Source organism: Lytechinus pictus, chromosome 13 (genome assembly GCF_037042905.1).
Source record: "Lytechinus pictus isolate F3 Inbred chromosome 13, Lp3.0, whole genome shotgun sequence".
Taxonomy (NCBI): Eukaryota; Metazoa; Echinodermata; class Echinoidea; order Temnopleuroida; family Toxopneustidae; genus Lytechinus; species Lytechinus pictus.
Window position 1 is genome coordinate 28,290,846 of NC_087257.1, and position 22,133 is coordinate 28,312,978.

Here is a 22,133-nt window from a genome sequence, read left to right on the forward strand (position 1 = left end):
TTTCTTTAAACTGCTTTAGTTTATGAGTGTATTTTTTATTTTTACTATTTTTAGAGCAAAGAAAATGATTCGTCTGGCATATTGATTCTGATAAAAAAATGATACATGTAAGTAAAGAAAAAAATGAGTTTCTCATCACTTTCATCTAATAAAGGGATATCATAGAAAGAGGCACAACTTGCAAATTGACTGTGCTTATTGTGTAGTATCTGCAAATCTTCCCTTCTCCATAAATAAAAACAAATCATAAAGAACAGTTGGATAAAAAACATTGAAGTTACATATGAAAATATAGCGTAGGATACTGAGTCTATCTGATGCTGTGGCAGAGTTGAATAATCCATAAGTCTGGAGGACAGGCTATAGAACAAACATATATATATATGGCACAAATATTCACTAATGAATGATACGCGCCGTATAAGCTAAAACAACAACAACAACAACATATCTGATGAGAAAACTCTTGTAATTTGTTGTTGGATAAATGAACTTGACTTTGAATGGATTTTTGCTTTGTGAGTATCCACATGTCTACTGAGGCAGACCTGGGCCCCTTCTTACAAAGAGTTACGATTGATCCAATCAAACCTAACTCTATGGAAATCCATCCATACCATAATTTTTTCTACAAGAAATTTGCATAATCTCCTTAGTAAACAAAGAAAATCACACTGAATCTTAAAAAAAATTGCCAGAGTTTTGATTTTATGCAGCAGGCACCAGGAGCTCTTTTTTCAGAGATGGAGCTTAGCAAGTCAAAAAGAATATTTCATAAATTGTTAGAAGATCTTTGAAACCTATTTTGTTACCTAAGAGAAATACATTGTATCTGAGTTGTATTAAGCTTCAAGCATCAGTAGGAATAAACTTGGATTTGGAGCTTCATGTTATCAGTGCTGCATTATGAATATTTTTGTTAATTCTAGAATGAACTGACAATAAATATATTCACTTTTGTAATGGTCCATGATTAACAGTCTGGAAAGTAGAAAGATTTCAAATGATACATAATAATAAGACTCAATATGACTGAAATACTTTGACCTGTAATCTGGACTTTAGTTTTTAGCTTGAATGGTCTAAAATTGCCGCCACTAATTTGCTATTCAAAGACAGAAATGCCAACCTTTGAAAATTATTTTGCATCAGTTGACATGTTTAAGAAATATTTTAAAAATCACTATTTTAACATAAAAATGTCATTAAAAAATCTAAAATATGCATCTCATGCATGTTTTTAAAAAATAATAAAAGATTTAACATATTTCATGATGATTCAGCTGGTGATGGTAAGCAAGAGAGGTGGGGCTACTTTTCCGAAACCTTACAATAGATTTGAGAGGGTTGGCATCTCTGCAAATATTGCAGTACTCAGTTAATGATTGACTCAGTTACATACAATTTGTACATATAGTTTCTTGCTGTAATTTAGAAGAATTCAACCTGATGTCTCCTTTAACTGAAACATTATTCAAAAGTATCTGAGTCAGTGATTATTTGTGGTGAGCTCTCCTCTTCAAACTTGTGTGCGTTGAATCTAGCTTTTTTCTTCCTTTCATTACGTGCCCTCTCATTGATGGCATTCCTTACAATACGAGAAAGCAAAGCTTCATCACTGAATGGAAAGCGTTTCTTCACCTCTCCTCCGATCATCTCCACAACGTCCGGATTCAGTTGCTTGAAGACCTCTCCATCCATGCGGAATCCTCCACCTCTTGTGTTGCCCTCCAACATCTCCCTTGATGTGAAGCACTTCCCGGCCAAGCGATAAGCGAAGCTGGTAGCATTGTTCGTCTTGTACAGAATATCTTCAAGCTCAGTAACGGGCATCATCACCTTAAGACTGTAGTTTCCGATCTCGACATTATCACCACGTCGCCAGTTTTTAAATATCTGGTCAAGATACTGCTTCTTGTTGTCTAGGACTGACTGTTCAAATTGATTGTTCTTGTCTTCTGCTGTTATCTTCTCAATATACTGCCCTTTGTTGTCTAAAACTGTCCCTTCAAGATACCGGGGTTTGTCTCCAGCTGTTGAAGGTGCACCCGGGTCTTCCTCCCATCCTTGCTCCTGTTCTGGGGACAGTTTGACCACCGAGTACAAACCCTCCTCAAATGACTCACTACCTTGTGAAGGTACAGGTGAACTTCTTGCATGGATCTCAGATTTAATGTTCATCACTTTGCCACCAGTTCCTGCAGCAGTGGACCGAACAGATGATATGACTGGCCCTGATTCTGTTGACTCCTCCTCCCGATTTTGGACATGAACTACAGACGATGTTGAAGATGACTCTCCCATGTATGTGACTTCTCGTTTCCTGAACACCCCATCAAGGAGATTCATCATCTGGATTTGTCGTTGCTTTATGTGAGCAAGCTCCTTGGACTGCCTTGCGACCTCATTACTTAGCGCATGCACAGTTGAATTGACACTTCGAAGCAGGCTCATCTCCTGTTTGCAATGAAAATAGCACAATGACCATTAATTAAAGGTCAAGTCCACCCCAGAAAAATTTTGATTTGAATAAATAGAGAAAAATCAAACAAGCATTATGCTGAAAATTTCATCAAAATCGGATGTAAAATAAGAAAGTTATGATATTTCAAACTTTCGCTTATTTTTCACAAAACAGTGATATGCACGATTCAGTGACATGCAAATGAGACAGTTGATGATGTCCCTCACTCACTATTTCTTTTGTTTTTTTATTGTTTGAATTATACAATATTTCATTTTTTACAGATTTGACAAGAAGGACCAACTTGATTGAACCATATAGTATTAAACAATGCCAGTTGCACATGTTCAGGAAGGAATTAATCGTTGTTTCACACGACAACAGGGAGAAAATTGGAATATTTCATATTTCATATAATAAAATACAAAAGAAATAGTGAGTGAGTGATGTCATCAGACTCCTCATTTGCATACCGACAAGGATGTGAATATAACTGTTTTGTGAAATTCAGCGAACTTTAAAATGTCATAACCTTCTTATTTTACATCCGATTTTGATGAAATTTTCAGTGGTATGCTTGTTGGATTTTTCTCTTTTTATTCAAATCAACTTTTTGTTGGGGTGGACTTGTCCTTTGATCACATTCATTGGCCCGTATTCTGATCTCGGGTTTATTTTTATACACCATGGTCTAACTCTGTGCTAAAATTATGGAAAGCTAAAAGCATCATAATTTTATTTACATGATATGCTCATTTTTACTGTGATCTTTTCCAATCCTTTAGTGGTGAGGACATCTATCTTATTTATCCTTCCAGAGCAGAGTCAAATGAGCTGATACAATTACATTGAACCTCTACTGTGAAAGATTTAGGTCACAATTGGCTATCCATAGTTTGAGTCATAATTTCAGTTATGTTGTGGGGCACTAATATGGGATGCTATAAACTATTCACAAACAATTTTTTTTTTGGGGGGGGGAGGGGGGGGGGGCACAAATACAGGATTTTTCCACACTATTCAATGAAAAAGGAATGAAAACAGAATTTGTAAAACATTTAATTTGTAGGGAGAGGCCCAGTGGCAACTGCTCCTTGTTAGTGAATTACCATATTGCACCTTATGATTTTTTAAAGACAATTTGTAACCTGATCCTCCCTTAATGTTCTCTTAAAAAAAAACCTACTAGTTTGTCTTTCTCATCTTTCGAGTTATCTTGCTCGTCAGACATCTTTCTCCTTTTGTTCTGAAATGGACTCTGCAAAGAAATAGTGATGAAAATGTTACCCTTGAATATTTATACATTTTAATATGGATGAGAAACTGTATTCCTATCTTGCAGTTTAACCTCAATTTGAATTCAAACCTACTAGCTGTTTTATGGTACCCGCAAACATAGTTGAAAATATTAAGTTATATCCCAGTAATTGTCTGAAATATGAGTTCTAATGATACTACATAAAGAGTATCATAAGTCATAACTGATTTAAAGAGAAGTTTGCAGAAAATATATTTCTGAACATACAGGCCTACACTTAGTACATGTATGTGAGTTCGGTTAAATTGTTTGTTTTTCTTGAATCTTGCATGTGAGTTATGCATTTGCTGTTGATTTAAAACCACAGATTTAAACGGCCTCTATAAATCGCAACCTATGTGATGATGCACTATGGTTTGAATTTTCATTCTTGACATGGAAAAAAACTTAATTATCAATCTTTGTCAAACTCCTAGATATCAGTAATTCAAATGCAAAACAAATTGTGACCACAATAGCCCCGTATCATATGTTGTAGATCTTTTGAATAAAACAATGCCCAATCAAGGAGCCCATTACTCTTTTGAAAGTTATATCACAAATACTTGCAATATCAATTGTTAAGCATCAATGAGGAATGCAACACTTTAATTCAATATCTGTACTATAGGCCTACATGCATTTTTAATGATCATTCAAAACTTGCATTGTTTTTATCATTCATATTTTACCACTTATCTTTTTGTTGCCTGTAAAATTACTCTTGCCTTATTAAGTACTCATTTCCTATCTCGTGTACAAATGTCGCTGTTTAATGTTTGAAATATGTAATGAGTCTATTTTTTGTTTGTACTTTGTATACACGACCAGTTCAGCCATTTGGCTGCGACTCATGTTTTTAATAATAATATAGGATTTGTATAGCGCACGTATCCACCTTGCTAGGTGCTCAAGGCGCTCCTGTATTACCCTGGCTAAGCTAGTCTGGTGCACACAGCACATTTTGGATAAATGAAACACGCCATGGCTTGGCATCGAACCTACGTCCTTCAGATTGAAAGACGGGAGTCTTAACCACTAGACCACGACGCCCCCACCCCTGGATTGATTGAGTCCCTGATTATCATTACATGTATACATGTAATTACATACCGTTTCTTCTGGCAGTTTGGTTTTGAATTGAGCTGCAATCAGACTAGAGACCATCTCCTGACCCATGACAATGCCTTGTCTGATGGGAGGTCCTTCATTCTTGGCACCAGCCGTCCCACTTCCGTTAGAGCCACCTAAATCTATCACCTAATATATGGTGATTAAAAGAGACAATGGAACATTATGGTATCATAAAAAAATTAGAAGATTGAAAGGAAATAATATTAATTGTGGAATTAGATGTTGGCCGATAATTAAATGATTGATGATTCCACTGATTGAATAAAAAGAGAAAAGTCAAACAAGCATAAAACTAAAAATTGAAATATTGTATAATACAAACAATACAAAACAAAACAAATAGTGAGTGGGGGACATCATCGACTCCCTCATTTGCATATCACTGAGTTGTGTTTTGTGAAAAATAAGTGAAACTTTAATATGTCATAACTTTCTTATTTTACACCCGATTTTGATGAAATTTTCAGTTTTATGCTTGTTTGACTTCTCGTTTTTTGTTGGGGTGGACTTGACCTTGAAAAGGTCAATGATGCCGTGGCAAGATTGAATGAGAAAGTAAGCAGAAATGTAAAAAGAATTTTTGTCAACTTTAATTTGAAAAGAAATCGGAATTTTCTCACTTCATGAGTTGGGTATTATTCGTCGATGCTAAGAAAACATGGGTAAAAAATTGTGCATTGTTGAAAAGAAGATGTTAGATTTTGCTTGATATTTGTACACATCGTTTGTATCAAAATGATTTATTTTTAAGAAAGAAAAAAATAATTACCGTAACTGTGTCTCCTGTGTTAATGTCTTCTTGTTGAATCTGATGTCGGCAAACCAACTGGCAGCTTCCATCAAAGGGAGACTGATTACCTTGATATAGGACACACACTGGTTGAAAACCCGACTTGAACATTTCGGGATTATGATGGAATGCATGTATCACAAGAATGTAGCCAATCTGAAATATCAATTTGAATATATAATTGTATATAGTTACACATATATAATTGAGATAATTAGGATATTTAAACCAAAATGAAAGGTGACTTCTATTACAAAATTAAAATAAATGATTATACGGGCATTATGACGGGTAAAGGATGTTTTTGTAACTAATTGGGATGTCAGGCAAGCAGCTAAGAAGTACATGTATATTGGGTTGGATTGAATCATATACTCTTTTTCCCTGTGGTGAAGAAAATCTTTGCAAATCTCATCTTCGAGTATAAACCTCCTAATTAAAAATACTCTGGGTGACAATCATCTCGGAGAAGAATCCATTGGGATTTGGGTTGTCATTTATATTTATCCCACACTGTTATCGAGAGTAAAAGTGTTTCTAAGTTGCTAATTTGTATTCGGTTTTGGCTATTATCACCTAATTGTTTGTATATTTCATAATTTTATCGATTTGAAATAAAAAAAAATATTTGCCCTCGGCTCAATCAAGCACATTCGAAAGAAAACTGATGAGTTATACAAGTATAGATTGAAATAAAAAATTCCATCAGAATTTGGATAAAAAAATGAAGTTTTTATAGCCTTTTGAAGATTACATGGTTTTCAAATAAACCGAGACTTTGTCCAAAAGAACGGAATTGGTGATGAATGCACGAGTCCACTTTAGGCCTATTTATTAAATTAAGGAATAATTATATGATTATTCCTTTCAACCTTCTTGTTCCCCACATTCATTTAAAGTGGAAGTAATATTACTATCGGAATATGCCAGGAAAACTTTCTGTGTCATAATCTTTTCCTTTTCCACCACCACCATCACCTCCATCATCATATCATCGTCATTAATAATACCTTGGTCACATTTGATCTACGGCGGCCGTACGGCGAGTCCAAAACAGCCGTTTTGTTAATTTTAATTCAAACCACCTATATGCAGCTGGTACAAAAAATGTTAAAACGACTGTTTTCAACTCGCCGTACGGCCGCCGTAGATCAAATGTGACCAAGGTATAATCACCATCATCATCACAATTTTCCCCACTTATCATCGTTTTTTCTTATTGATCATATATTATAAAAAGCGTTTGCTTTTATTAATTCGTTGTCACACATTCTGCTCATTTAATATGATTATGTATCTAATATTTGTTTCGGTTTGTCATATTTTCAAGCATTTTTACTTTCAATGATAATCCATGTTCTACAAGTGATTTTATGTTCAATGATATACATTTCTGATTTATTCATGTAAAATGTCTTATTTTTATGTAGAAGAAAAATAAATAAATGAAATAAAATGTAAAAGTATTGAGAACAATTCTGCATAGTGCATAGGTTAGATAGGCAACGCCTTTCTTGTTTTTCTTTAAACCTTATTCAAGCTTCTACACATGTATCCCATCATGAATGAATTAATTGAATAAATAGATAAATAAATAAATAGTATTAATAATAATATTCAGTTCTTTATAGCGCATAACACATAGCAACGCATGTCCCTATGCACTTGGATGAAATTAAGGAAAGAAATTAGAAAGTAAGTAAAGAGTGTTGGGCACTGAATTCATTACAAGTTAAACATATACATTTTTAGGGAAGTCTTAAACTGATATTGTTCACTGTATGAACGCAACTTATGAAAGAGGGAATAATAATCGATCTAGAAGTAAATGAAATTAATTTTACTCAACGGCAAGTTTATTTTGTTAAAAACAAGAACAGAAGAAAGCGTATAAATCAAAGTCTGGCGAGAATAAATACTAATAGGCGACATTATTATTTTTGAAGAATTTGTCAATTGATTATTATGTTATGGAAATTTCCCCCGTCTTAAGGTAGCTGTGTGAAATTCCCTATATGTAATACGAAGACCCATTTCACACAGTATAATGTGACTTTCCAGTCTCCAGCTCATATCACGTATGTGACCAGAAACTTTCAGTCGGGAATACCCAGCTTCCTGTCTGAACAACACGAAGAATCAAGGGAGGAAAGGGAGCACAGAGGGTAGATTACTGGTCGTTTCACTATTCTCTTTTTCCACTTGTCTTAATTGTCACAAAACTTGTCTTTATTGTCAAAAAAGGGGATTACAATAGCCAGTTCGTAGTTACTTTATGGACAATTTTGGTCAAATGACCTTACATTTCTTTCATTATGATAGGCAGATTTCAAAGCAAGATATTACGTAAGCATGCCTTATAAAGCAGAATTAAGAAATTGAATAGACCTGGGCAGCGTTTCATTAACATTTTCGTCCGACAAGTTGCCAGGTCTGACAACTTTCCTCGATTATGATTGGCCGAGAGGCACTGTTGCCATAGTAACTGTCGGATAAAACAGTACTTGTCGGATAAAACGTCTGACAAGTCCTTTCATGAAACGCTCCCCAGGTGATTAATCACCTTCATAGAGTGTTTATTGATGCGCTATTCTAATAAGAATAGCGCATCAATGAACACTCTATGAAGGTATTTGTTGCATCTCTACTTTGAATGCATATTAGAGAATGATGTACAATAATGTACTTGGCAAACTGTGAACCAGTCATATTCGTGGACGCATTGTTTTTTGTGGATGTAAATGAAAAATACAATTCAAAAGAATATATGAATAATCAAGACATCAAAGTTGGTGCTCATCTCATTGAATTTTAAACCACCATGTCACTTTAGTACCAATGACCTTCCTCTGATCATGCGCAAAATCTTCTGATCATGCGCAGAGAATGGAACTACAAACTGCATGGCTTATTACGCAACACCTAAAGCATGGAGCTTTCTGTAATAGCTCAATGCCTAAAGCGTCCTGTTATTTATTTACCTCATACCACCTTGCCCAATTTATACGCGATAAAGTGGGGTAGTATTCTTTTCCACAAGGTCACCATTTACATCAGACCATGTCCATGATCAGACAAGCTTTTGAACACGGGAGCGTTTTATATGAAAGGACTATTCGCCTTGTCCGACAGTTACCTTAGGAACTGAGCTTCTCAGCCAATCAAAATTGAGGAAAGTTGTCAGACCTGACAACCTGTCCAGAAGCGGATCTAGAGGGGGGGTTGGGGGGTTGCAACCCCCCCCCAAAAAAAAATCCGGGGACCATTTTTTTAAATCTTATCTTTTTTTTTAAACTTGTAATTTTATTTTATTCTATTTCTATGTATTTATTTTTCAAAAATTTTCCCTACTGTGGGAGGGGGGACACCCCCCTCCCACACCCTCCCCCCTCGCTCGCTCCGCTCGCTTGGACTCGGTCGCTACGCTCCCTCGCATACCACCCCAACCCCCCCCTTTATAAAAAGCTGGATCCGCCCCTGCCTGTCGGACGACTGAAATGTTAAACGCTCCCATGGCCTTTGCATGCAATTAACGATGCATGTTATAGTGATTTACATGGGCGCAGTTGTGCGCGGTCATGAATCAACAATGTAATTTTAGGTCGATAACTTATACCATTGCATTGGCCCCAATTCTAAAAAAAAAGATAATATTTCAGACTGATATCCGCCCATGACAACATTGAATCCAAACCTATATCCAAGCAGCGACATGAAATCTGATAGATAATCTATGTATGTGTGTATAATAGCTCAAAACCTACCTCGTCTCAACTTGAACATGTTGAAAATTAAAAATGCACGCGGGAAGCACATTATCGACCACATAGCAGTAGACTCTATCTCATATTCATGAATGATCATGCACATATTGCTTTAGAATTGTACAAATAACTCAATATTTTACTTTTATAAAATATACTCACGAATAAGTTGGTACTGCACCAGTCAGCTTTTTAGCGGTTGTATATTTACCCGTGTTAGATGTACATGTGGTTGTAGCTTAACCTGTACTACTACTATTGCCTGACTGTGCGATATATTGAGGATTTGTGCTTGTTATTCATTCCGGCTATGTGTGTGTGTGTATTGGAATACATCTACCTGGCCCAGGATAACTGCCAACCGCACACAGCAGTTATGAAGGGGAAGCGATAACGAAGCACCGAAGCTTAGCGGTAAGGAATGCGCCAATCAGAGACCAGAAAGCAGCCCGGGTAAAGGTTACTCGCATGCGGTCGACAAAGGGATCGTCTGTATCGTGCGAACGTTACTCGCGGTGTGCGGTGCATGACAAAAGCTCGGATCGGTCTGTTTTGTATAGTGTCTATTGATCTCTGTTAGGGACCGTCTCCGCAATGCAGGAAATTGTACAATTTGAATGTACGGATTGCCTCTTTTGTCCAGCATAAAGCGGAAAAAATTGCTATGTCTGCTAAGGAACGGAATTCCATATAGGGCGTTGGCTAATATGGTTTTTGTTGAATACTAGTACGATCGAATTAAGGACCGCGCGCGTATACAATGGAAGCGCCGTGGTGTAGCGGTTCTGACTCTCGCCTTGTAATCAGAGGGTCGTGTGTTCGAATCCCACCATGGTCTAGCGTCCTTTGGCAAGGCGTCAATCCACACTTTGCCACTCTCACCCAGGTGCTAATTGGGTACCGGTAGGAAACAACCGTCATTGTGGTTGGTTTAGCAAGTTTGCGCCTAACAGGCTGCTTGAAATGCTATGAATACAGTGACCGGGTAATAATAATTGTGAAGCGCTTTGAACAGTCGTAGATTGATAAAGCGCTATATAAATGCCAATTATTATTATATATCAGTATATATCCAAATGCATGAGCAGGTTTATATCCCTGACGCTGACGGCGGGATTGATTGGCGTAAATCATTAAGGTGCCCGATTACAAGCTTGCCACACCCCGATGCTACACAACTGCCTCTGAGAAATAGTCGGCCTAATGACTTATTTTGGAATGATAATTCGCTGATTAATGCATCTTGGCAATTGGAATGCCTATCTATTATTGTCTGATAATGCCGGGAATATTTTGTTTGGGTACATATTGATTTTAATTTATATAGTATTTATATTATAGTGTTCATTTGATTCTGGAATCAAGACCATAAGAATTCAATTATGAAAAACGGATATTGATTGCTAATTTGTCGTAATACCATGAATACTGTGTATTATAACAATATTTAGGACAACCAGAGTAAGTTTATCTTGAGGGGTAGTTCTCCCTAGCTATAACGACGCGACATCAGCGCTGGTCGAGGGATAACAAGGGAATCAAAATCAAAATGTAACTCCGTATAGGAAGAGATTAAAACATATTTATTCTAATGGGTTATCATCCAGGCTCAAAATCGTCTGACATTTTAAGTCATATTTAATTTGATGTTTTAAGAACAGTATATTGTGATTATGTTGCATAATTGAACTGTGTGTGTGTGTTGAAACTCGGGAAGTCGAGCTTTCAATCGATTTGGTCTCAACATCAATATCGAATTACAATTTTTCTGTTGGGCAATTCCCTAAAATTGTCCACCTTTTCGTACGTCCGGGTCCGGCCCCCATTTTTCTACTTCACTTCATAAACTGACCAAGTCATGGTCCTTTGAGAACATAACAGACTGTCAAAAGAACAAGAAATCAGAGAGAGAAAAAAATGAAGGTGTCATGTGGTCGGACGTACATATTTTATGGAATTGCCCTAGCTGTTGTAGACCTATAATGACTTTTCGTTTGATTATTTTTTTGTAATTGTCATCATAACTGTAGGCCTATTTTAGCAACAATCTGTTTGTTTTATTTTACACGCGATCCATTCCATTCAATTTTAACATTAACCTTAGAGGGATACTAATACTAATAAAATGTCTATGTGAAAAATAAAACGCTTTTGAAAATAAATTACGTTATTATAGATGACAAGATAATCCGTTTGACAAGAACTTCGCGTTTTGTAGAAATTAATTTAAACGACCCTCTGATATTATAGGCTTGATTATAGATTCAGTTTTCAGAGTGTAGATAGATCCAATTGAAGACATGAATCATAAACCTTATTGATTGATCATATAGAGCTGATATTTACCATTGATCAAATACAATAATCAATCCAATCAATCGTAGGAATCAGAACCATGATACAGGTTAGCTGACAAGGAGAGAAAATAATTGGAGAATAAAGTACAGATTCACCCCAACAAAAAGTTGATTTGAATAAAAGAGAAAAATCCAACAAGCATAAAAATGAAAATTTTATCAAAATCGGATGTAAAATAAGAAAGCTATGATTCACAGAACAGTTATGAATTATACACATCGCAACTCTAAAAATCATGCGCAACTTGATTTTCAACCAATCAACAGCGCGCATTTGGGACTTGCGATTGATATTTTGGCTTGCGCTTAAACGCAACTCTTTCTGCAACGAGAGTTGCGTTTAAACGCAAGCCAAAATATCAATCGCAAGTCCCAAATGCGCGCTGTTGATTGGTTGAAAATCAAGTTGCGCATGATTTTTAGAGTTGCGATTAATTGCAACAGGTCCCAGGTCTGTATGCAAAATAACCTGGGGACTGATGACGTCACCCACTCACGTTTATGAAATTCTCCTCATTGTCCCTATATATTTTCTTTTTACATTTTGTGGTTCAGTCAAGTTAGTCCTATTATCAAATCTCTAAAAGATGAAAATATTGTATGATTAAAAAAATAAGAATAAAAAAAGAAAACAGTGAGGGGCGTCGACTCTCTCATTTGCATTTCACTGAGTTGTGCGTAATAACTTTTTATTGTAAAAAATAAGCGATTTTTTTCAATGTCATAACTTTCTTATTTTACATCCGTTTTTTATTAAGTTTTCAGCGTTATGCTTGTTCGATTTTCTCTCTTGATTAGACCTGACCTTTAAAGTATAAATTGCCCTGTTCTCATGCAATCTCAAACCGCTTTAATGGAAACCAGAAGTTAACGTGTAGAACGCTCGAAGCGGTCTATGAAACCAGCTTTGACTCACCTCGCGATGTGCCCATCGTTTACTTTTAGAAAGGATGTATAAATAATTCTACTTTCCTTTAAGCAATATTTTCATACTGTGAAATAAATTTCATTCTTCTAATAAAGCAATATTTGATCACACAGTCCACACATCGAAACGGTCTCATACGTATTGTTATAATTCACCTCATTTGAAAGAAATGGCTCCAGTATACCTATTTCATTGCATTTCATGTTTATTCAAAAATGATAAATGTGGGAGGCGTTATTAAAGAGAATGCAATTTTACGATTCCCAATCAAACTGGTTAAATATCAAAGAACCAATTAGTACTCTTTCAATTTTCAACTTAATTGACGCTTATAATACAGACACAGACCCTTACTGAACTTTAATCGACAAAATGTTCCTTGATACAAGTCCAACATAACACCACTTGATTGTCCTTTAAGTATAAACCAGCACGGTCAGGGCCGCTGTTAGGCTGGAGTAAAATCCAATGCACTTTCTTCAAACGAGATGGCTTGCATTGCAAACTAATCGTCTGATGAAAATGTTTGCTCCAGATCTGATAATTTATATTCTTTGTTTTTATTCTTCTCGTTTCGAGTGCCTCATGCACATTGTCTTTCTTCCAATCGAAAAATAATACTGTCCAATGATCTACTTCTCTGATAAAATGTTACGCTTATTTTTTTTTTAAATCAGGAACAATATTTAAAACATAACTCCCTCTTTCTACATAATATTTTGTACCTACTCTGAGGGTTTTTGTATTCGAATGTTTCACATTAGACAAAATGAACTATACACTACAATACTATTCATCTTGAAAATAATTTTATAAAAATAGAATGGCCAAAATAACAATGATTTTTTCAACAAAGAAATGGTATGACATGAAATATGAGGAAATTGTTGAAAACATAGGTTGTATAGAACATATACATGTAGGTTCCCATGGAAATAATTATCGATTTAACACTGATATCAGAATAAAGAGAGAGAGAAATCAAAGGAAAGACAAAATAAAATGTATACAAGGACATATATTTGGCACATATCTTTTATTCATACATACAAACCCTTGGGTGGCCATTTAATTGGATTCTGTTCGAACTCATTTTGAGATCGTTACCACAATCAAGTTGGATTGGAAAAATGAACGTATATTGCTTTTCCATATTCCTTATATAGTGTGAATAGTGTATTGAAGTATCGTTTGTTTTTTGAACGTCGAAACCAAACTGCTTTTTTTTCTCGATTTCCTCGAGGTAAAGATTGATTAAAGGGATGGTCCAGGCTGAAAATATATATATTTTAATACACATAGAGTAGAATTCACTGAGCAAAATGCCGAAAATTTCATCGAAATCGGATAACAAATAATAAAGTTATTGAAGTTTAAAATTTAGCAATATCATGTGAAAACAGTCGTCATGAATATATATTAGGTGGGCTGATGATGTCACATCTCCACTTTCCGTTTTCTTATGTTATTACATAAAATCATAATTTTTTCATCATTTCATACTTGTGTGAATAATATGTCTCCCTAATAATAAAATAAGTTGCAGCAATAAATATTTAATGTACTAAATCATTGTCAATCCAATTTTTCTAGTTCTTGGAGGAAAAAATTTGAATAAACCTAATTTCATACAATAAAATACAAAAGAACAAGTGGAGATGTGACATCATCAGCCCACCTAATGAATATTCATGACGACTGTTTTCATAAAATATTGCTAAACTTTAAAATTCAATAACTTTGTTATTTGTTATCCGATTTTGATAAAATTTTCGGCATTTTGCTCTGTGAATTCTACTCTATTTATTAAGCTATACATACTTTCAGCCCGGACTATCCCTTTAACGAGAATTCAAGTTTTTAAATTGATAATCCTGACTGTCTAAGGTTCTTTGCTTCTTATTCTTATTTTAATAGTCATTCACTTATACCATTTTCATGAATTTTCATTTAAAATGAAGACCAACCGTGACATATCTCTTTTTATTCAAACTGTAATACTTCATTCATTTTTGGAATTATTTAGGCAGCAAGAATATTCATGAATACTTCTGCAATTTTAATTGTTCATCTTTGTCACTATTTCTTTGCTTCTGCAGAACATCAAAAAAATATATTTCGAAAATATAAAAATCTTATTCACACATTTTTTTAACTGTACTGTTCATTTCAAATTTTCGATTTTGTTGTCCTCTTATAGGAGCGTCGCCGTGATATTACGGTGACGTCATTTTCTTACCAATAAAAGAATATGGAATTATGTGCTACGACCAACTTCTCACTTTACAATTAACGATTTTTTTTTCATCACTTGAAAAATCATATAGAGGGGGAGGGGGTGTGGTCTTTCCCTTCAGTGACGCCACCCCATTCATGTCATAGTATCATGATCACTTCTGTTTCTTAGCTTCTATCTCCTTCATTTCATAGTATTCTTTAAACTGAATATCGGTTCCAAATATCTTATCCCACCAAGTGAACGTCGGGGCGTAGTTTCCGTTGAAGTTCATGTGGTGAAAATCGTGGAACTTGGCACCTGAACAGTGAAAGAGAAAACAATTGGTTCATTCATTTATTGATGTTTAACCTTGTGAAAATGTTGCCATCCGTGCACCAACATAATAATACTGGGTCTCACTCTTTCACGGGAGTGCCCCCCCTTACTCTCCACTCGTTGCTTTTCTAATATATAGTTGAATTCATTCATTCATTCATTTTTATAAATAAATGACTCAATACTTGAATAGTTATTTAGCACATGAAATGGATAGATCAGTAAATGAATGTACAACTGCATGAATAAAACAATAAATAAGTGCATAGCACTCTAACAAACGGAGAGCAAGAGCGTGTATATAGTATAGTGACTGCACTTCGGAGTGCTGATTTTTCTCTTTCAAAATTTGAACTAGTAGACAAATCAGCACTCCGAAGTGCAGTCATTATACACGCTCTTTAAGAGCTAAATTAGCTCTTCGTTTTTTAGAGTGTAATTTCATACATACATGCATATATATAAATAAATAAATGAATAATCAAAATGAACAATGAAAAAAAAACAAATGAAGCAGAGGTGTGAGAGTTCGGCTTTGATTTTCAGCTTATTTGAACTTTTCTCTGTATAAAACAATGGGAACTATTCAATTTTAACTTTTAACACTCTTCAGCTTTTTCAGCTCGTTTTTCGGGGGGGGGGGGATCACTCGCACCCATGATGAAAATAAAAGTAAAGACGCTATAAGAAATAGAGAACTATTGTCTAAATAGATAACAAATGAAATAAATCGATAAATGAATAATTTGAATGAATAAATAGAAAAAAGTAATAAATCAATTGATAACTAAATGAATAAAAAAATAGATAACAGAATTTGACTAAAATTCTTACCTCCGTAGAATGGGAATAGATGCATTGGGTTGAGTGGAACATCATATCCAGAATGAACATCAATGGTTTCGATGAGTCGAATCCACATCCATACCCATAGAAGGATTAGATGATCACCAAACAGCAGAATACCCCACATGGTACCCATACCGAGCACTGAAACATCAAATAAAAATAAATGATTATCATATAAAGAAAATTAGTATAATAAAGTATATCACTTTTTCTATGGAAGTGATTGTACTTTTTATGTTCCTAACTCAGAATGATTTTAACCAATGTCTTTGGCCGAAACTTATAGAACATTATTTTTTTTTTTATAATTGTCATGTCTAGTGTAATTATTGTCTTCACCTTTCTGGTAAAAGTCTTGGTATCACATTTTTTCCTGAAATACTATGGTAGGAAATGAAATAAAATTGGGTCTATTAATGACGAGTCGAAAACAGCAGTTTAAGTTTTTTTTGTACCAGCTAAATAAGTGGTTTGAATAAAATTGAATAAAACGGTTGTTTTCGCCTCGCCGTACGGCGGCCGTATGGGAAATGTGGCTCAGGGGCCGCGGAACGGTTTTCAAAGTGGGGGGGGGGGGGGGGGGCTGACCATGCAAAAAATCACAATCATATGGTCATTTTTACGTTTTTGTACACGGTTTTAGAAAAAGTGGGGGGGGGGGGGTCCCTGCATGTGACTGCAGAATATATACAGATCATCAAAGTGAAAAGAATGATGAAGTCCTTCATCATTATGTCATTGGTATATCGGATTTCAGTTTATTTCAATAGTCATTTTGATGTTTCAAAATCAAATACAAAAATCACAATCATATGGTCATTTTTACGTTTTTGTACACGGTTTTAGAAAAAGTGGAGGGGGGGGGGGGTCCCTGCATGTGACTGCAGAATATATACAGATCATCAAAGTGAAAAGAATGATGAAGTCCTTCATCATTATGTCATTGGTATATCGGATTTCAGTTTATTTCAATAGTCATTTTGATGTTTCAAAATCAAATACAAACTTGAGATCAAGCAAGAGGAATGGATAGCAAGCATAATATATCGGAGAATAAAACGGTATTCTAAATGGAAGTATGCGTTCATCGTTATCATTTAATGAATTCTGTGGATGGAATATTTTCTTTCCACTATTCTAACCGTCATGATTACAGATCTATTGTTTGAATAAGACAATCTTACCCATTGTTTCAATTGGATGAGCATACTCGGCCACCATTCCAAAGGGAGACTAAACAATTAAAAAAAATATATATAAACATTTTGTTAATAAAGTGATCGCAACGTCGTGACAGACGTGATATAAAATATGCGTCTTACTATTGATTATATACTTCAAATATTGGTTGTGTGGTGGACAATTAATTCATCAGGCGAATTCTGTGAGTATTGTTTTTTCCTCACCGTTTCGACAATCAGATAATATTCGGAATTATCGGTCCGTTTGTCCAATTTGATTCTATCATTTTGATTTTGGGGCTATTTCAGATATATCGGTGCCTTTCAGTGTTCATATTTATCTATAAATTTCTTTTCTTCAATTCTTATTGAAAATGAAAAAAGAAAGGAAGAAAACATCAGAATTTTTGCACAAGAATTTAGGAGCCTTTTTGTGCCCCAATCCTTCATTCCCCCCCTCTCCTTTTTCACGTCATGATAACACCATGGTGGAGGGGGGATGTCTCTTCAACTCACCTGCCATGTATGCTGTAGCTTGTGAATATACTTATAGGGGGGGTGTCTCTTCCACTCACCTGCCATGTATGCTGTAGCTTGTGAATATACTTATAGGGGGGGGGGTGTCTCTTCCACTCACCTGCCATGTATGCTGTAGCTTGTGAATATACTTATAGGGGGGGGGGGTGTCTCTTCCACTCACCTGCCATGTATGATGTAGCTTGTGAATATACTTATAGGGGGGTGTCTCTTCCACTCACCTGCCATGTATGCTGTAGCTTGTGAATATACTTATAGGGGGGGGGGGGGGGTGTCTCTTCCACTCACCTGCCATGTATGCTGTAGCTTGTGAATATACTTATAGGGGGGGGGGTGTCTCTTCCACTCACCTGCCATGTATGATGTAGCTTGTGAATATACTTATAGGGGGGGGGTGTCTCTTCCACTCACCTGCCATGTATGCTGTAGCTTGTGAATATACTTATAGGGGGGGGGGTGTCTCTTCAACTCACCTGCCATGTATGATGTAGCTTGTGAATATACTTATAGGGGGGGGGGGTGTCTCTTCAACTCACCTGCCATGTATGCTGTAGCTTGTGAATATACTTATAGGGGGGGGTGTCTCTTCCACTCACCTGCCATCTCTTCCACTCACCTGCCATGTATGCTGTAGCTTGTGAATATACTTATAGGGGGGGGGGGTGTCTCTTCAACTCACCTGCCATGTATGCTGTAGCTTGTGAATATACTTATAGGGGGGGGGTGTCTCTTCCACTCACCTGCCATGTATGATGTAGCTTGTGAATATACTTATAGGGGGAGGGTGTGTCTCTTCCACTCACCTGCCATGTATGATGTAGCTTGTGAATATACTTATAGGGGGGGGGTGTCTCTTCCACTCACCTGCCATGTATGATGTAGTTTGTGAATATACTTATAGATGCTCTTATGATGAAGGAGACGGTGGTTGAAATAATGCCAGGTATCTTCTATCACCAGACAGGCGAAGCAATGAGCAAGGGTAACATACCTATATATATATTGAAGAAAATAAATAAACAATACGTTTGTGAGAATTCAGAAACGAACCAGCACCCCTCTTCAAAAATCGTCCCCAAGCCCCTGCTAATAAACTTGTTGATTTTTTGTTCAATTGCATGATTTTATCCCGTTTGAAGTGTAATTGATAATTTTTATACAGTACCAAAGAAGGTATATGATAATGTCAATGATGTACTTGTAATATTATCGGGGCCTATGTTTTGCAGATGTCTGGGTGATTATGTCACATCTTTAATAGAATAATGTTGTTATTCCCTGGTTGATATTGTTAGATGAACATTTCTTCATGTTTGAAACAAGCAAGAGTTCACTTAAAATAGAACTTCAGCATCCGGGATGTTATAAGATAGAATGGCTGATAACAAATCTTGTGAAAGAAACAGAAGTTAACCCCCGCCCCCGGCCTACATCCTAAGAAAGCCTGCTCTGTTCCAGGTCAAAAAGGGAAGAATTACCCTGATTAAACTCCGATGTATTCATGTTTGGGCCAGTTCGACTCTTTTTGCGTCAATGGGAGTAAACAATTTTAAACCCGGAATGCATTTCATTCCCTATAGTCTGGCTAGGGATATTTTCGAGAGTGTATGGCCAGGGCGTTTAGGAGAGTTTTTTCTTGTGAAAGTAAAAGTAAAGATCGCATGACTTCGAGTAAAGATGTACTTACCATTTAGGCATTGTATCGTAGGTGAATGGAAGGTTGACGAGTTCACAGTAGTAGTACGCTCCAAGATAGAAGGGGATGTGTATAACAAACTGATTCACAAGAAGTAGCTTTATACATTCCCACTGATTGGCACCAGTCAGTGGCTTATCCTACATTTAAAACAAATATAGTGAAAAAAATATTTCAACCTCAAAGTGACAATTCTTTGCGAAACTCGGTTGACTCCAAACCGCGGCTGATGGTGTGGCATTGGACAGTTGGAGGTACACTCTGTAAGATCGATCGGAAGTCGCTTTCTGACTTGGTGCGACTACGACGTTTGACAATATCATTTATTTAGTTTTATTTTTTAAGCTATGTGTTTTGACGTATCTTTTCACTAATTGATTTTCATTTGTGTGTGTTTGCTTTCGAGTATACACAATGTGTTTTGTATATTATAAGGAGATCATTCTTTGAAAACGTCTTTAATGTGACTATGACTATATATATAGATATTTCAATTATTATGCTGCCTTAAAAGAGGACGCATTGCCTCCCATACTTCATTCGGGGGGGGGGGGGGGGGTCGGGAAAGAGCCGACAAACGAGGGACATTATGTTAGCTATTTCGTCAATTCACTACCAACATGACAAATGTGTTAATGGTGGGATGGGAGCTTGTGCCCGCAATATTATTTGGACTTTTAATTTTTTTTACCAATAAGTACAATTTCGGCTTGTTATGCGACATTGTTATTATCAATTCATTAACTTACTTGCTGGATCTTGAAGCGTTGCATATAAGGGATGAACTGGAAGACGACAGATGGTAAGGAAATCAAAATGTACGATAGCTACAATATGGGAAGAAAACAGACAAAATGTATTCATTGAAAATCTGTCTTTTACGGAGATCACTGAATTGTAAACATATTTTTATAGCCTAAGTTAATACACCCTAAATCAAAATGGCGTATTTGAGGGGCAGCAGTTGAATAATGTTGTTTTCAAGGTCAACAGAGTGATAATTGTACTTGTTGATTTTACTTTTGTTTCCTTTTTAATGTTCTGTTTCCTTTTTAATGTTCTGATGCTGAATAACGGTCGACGGATGAATCTGTAGAATATTATTCCGATTTTAAGCCCGCCTAATGGCGCAGTCACATTTCCCATACGGCGGCCGTAAGGCGAGTCGAAAACGGCAGCATAACTCTTTAGCATTGTTAATAAACGGGATTATTAAATAAAAACCCAGACGCGTTGTTAGCTTCCATAGTGTTGTCAATCGTATAAAAAAGGAAATATTACTACCATGGTCTAAATATTACACTATGAAATGAATGATAAGAAATGTAAAATTCACTACCTCGTGGAGGTTCAACACAGAAAAAAAATCTTGTTGAAATTGTTAAAGGTGACTGTTTTTATAACTTATTTAGGCATGTTAGGTTTCCATGGCGAAGAAGAATAGTGTACACCATGAATCTTTCGTCATCGTGGGTAAATGTTGGTCCTGAAAATATATTTTAGAGTTGACGGAATCGTCTATTTTGTCTGGAAAATACTTCTTCCAAGTAATTTGCTCAATTTTTTTATTCATGAAAAAGTTCGGTTATTTTGAATTAGAGGAACTTAGCCTACTTTTATGTTGTTTTTATTTCTTGATCAATTCAGTGAACAATCAATTTGACATAATATTATGGACAGAGAGACAAGACCCAAATCCAGATAAGATTATAATTATCGCTTAAAAGCAAATATAATAGTCCTGGGTAACTGATCAAAGGTCGACAATTAAGGTAGCCGGCCGATTGAGAGGAAACATATATGTTTCGATAATTACGTGTGATTATTATTGCAACTTACAAAATGAAAGAATCCAGATCCGAAGGCTGCTATCTGAAACCTTGTGTAGTTGTCTGTCATGTATCTCCATGCCTGCTCAAAACCCACTACTGATGAGACACTACTTGTGTAGTTTTCATCCACCGGCATTGCGCTCAATATGTCCGCCATTATTAATTTTAGTCGCTTCTACAGATGAATGTTAATTGACGCGGTACGTGCAACATGCATGGAAGCACTGACAGTGGATAGATTTATGTTGTGACAAGTGCCTCTTCCTCAGACTCGTTCACTCAGCTGTAATAGATAAACTGTAGTTAATAAATCAATAATTAATCAATAGCTTGCCGGGTACGGGTTTCAACTCTCTGCTGCTGTCAGATAAATGTTCTTGTTTGCATTGAAGAGTTTACCTGGATGTCGAAGTTACGTAACCATTACTGTTATATACATGTATTTGTTTAGGAATCTTTCACTTGTATTGAGGGTTTATTTCCTTCTCTGTGACACAACACTGATTTTGCGGATATGATTTCTTTTCAAAGGAAACAAAAACATTTATTTTTTTATGTTTCAGCTGATCATATTTCCGTTAAATATATTTCAACATATGAAGACTATTTCTCACTCATTTCATCATTTTTATTATGATATTTTCCAAACGCTGTTACGCCTATCGCCTTCAAAAGTTCAAGCCTTGCCCGCAAAGCAAAATTTGCAGTATTTAAATTGGCCGATATGAAAATGAAATAATTTTTGAAAAA

At 35.8% G+C, this 22,133-nt stretch overlaps 2 protein-coding genes across 5 annotated transcripts; both read right to left on the minus strand.

The window, feature by feature from the left end:
- Positions 1-14: 14 nt before the first annotated feature.
- Positions 15-9,827, minus strand: LOC129275177 (uncharacterized). Of its 2 annotated transcripts, none has more exons than XM_054911968.2 (5): positions 9,612-9,827; positions 5,665-5,841; positions 4,875-5,021; positions 3,651-3,722; positions 15-2,457 (listed from the first exon to the last, which is right to left on the minus strand). In XM_054911968.2, the coding sequence occupies exons 2-5, from the start codon at positions 5,794-5,796 to the stop codon at positions 1,471-1,473; spliced, it is 1,338 nt and encodes a 445-aa protein (XP_054767943.2). In that variant the 5' UTR covers positions 5,797-5,841; positions 9,612-9,827; the 3' UTR covers positions 15-1,470. The 2 variants fall into 2 exon arrangements, with proteins under 2 accessions (XP_054767943.2, XP_063964504.1); XM_064108434.1 differs by lacking the exon at positions 9,612-9,827 and adding an exon at positions 5,975-6,375 and having other exon boundaries at positions 5,665-5,929.
- A 3,094-nt stretch (positions 9,828-12,921) lies between these two features.
- Positions 12,922-21,688, minus strand: LOC129274664 (methylsterol monooxygenase 1-like). Of its 3 annotated transcripts, none has more exons than XR_010295505.1 (8): positions 21,391-21,688; positions 20,301-20,378; positions 19,543-19,691; positions 18,720-18,846; positions 17,322-17,370; positions 16,123-16,278; positions 14,431-15,270; positions 12,922-14,162 (listed from the first exon to the last, which is right to left on the minus strand). XR_010295505.1 is itself a non-coding variant. In XM_064108724.1 (7 exons), exons 1-7 carry the CDS (start codon positions 21,538-21,540, stop codon positions 15,125-15,127), a joined length of 855 nt encoding a protein of 284 aa, XP_063964794.1. In that variant the 5' UTR covers positions 21,541-21,688; the 3' UTR covers positions 12,922-15,124. The 3 variants fall into 3 exon arrangements, 1 of the variants encoding a protein (XP_063964794.1); XR_010295504.1 differs by having other exon boundaries at positions 14,413-15,270; XM_064108724.1 differs by having other exon boundaries at positions 12,922-15,270.
- Positions 21,689-22,133: the final 445 nt, after the last annotated feature.

What these genes read in the sequence shown, in the direction of transcription:
- LOC129275177 (XM_054911968.2), bottom strand. Translation starts at nt 5,796, where the DNA reads ATGTTCAAGTCGGGTTTTCAACCAGTGTGTGTCCTATATCAAGGTAAT. An exon ending in ACACAGGAGACACAGTTACG is followed by an intron (nt 5,022 to 5,664) that starts GTAATTATTTTT and finishes ACCATATATTAG; the next exon opens with GTGATAGATTTAGGTGGCTC. An exon ending in AAGATGAGAAAGACAAACTA is followed by an intron (nt 2,458 to 3,650) that starts GTAGGTTTTTTT and finishes CATTGCAAACAG; the next exon opens with GAGATGAGCCTGCTTCGAAG.
- LOC129274664 (XM_064108724.1), bottom strand. Translation starts at nt 21,540, where the DNA reads ATGGCGGACATATTGAGCGCAATGCCGGTGGATGAAAACTACACAAGT. An exon ending in GATCTGGATTCTTTCATTTT is followed by an intron (nt 20,379 to 21,390) that starts GTAAGTTGCAAT and finishes CCCATATTGTAG; the next exon opens with CTATCGTACATTTTGATTTC. An exon ending in TCATCCAATTGAAACAATGG is followed by an intron (nt 16,279 to 17,321) that starts GTAAGATTGTCT and finishes TTGATGTTTCAG; the next exon opens with TGCTCGGTATGGGTACCATG.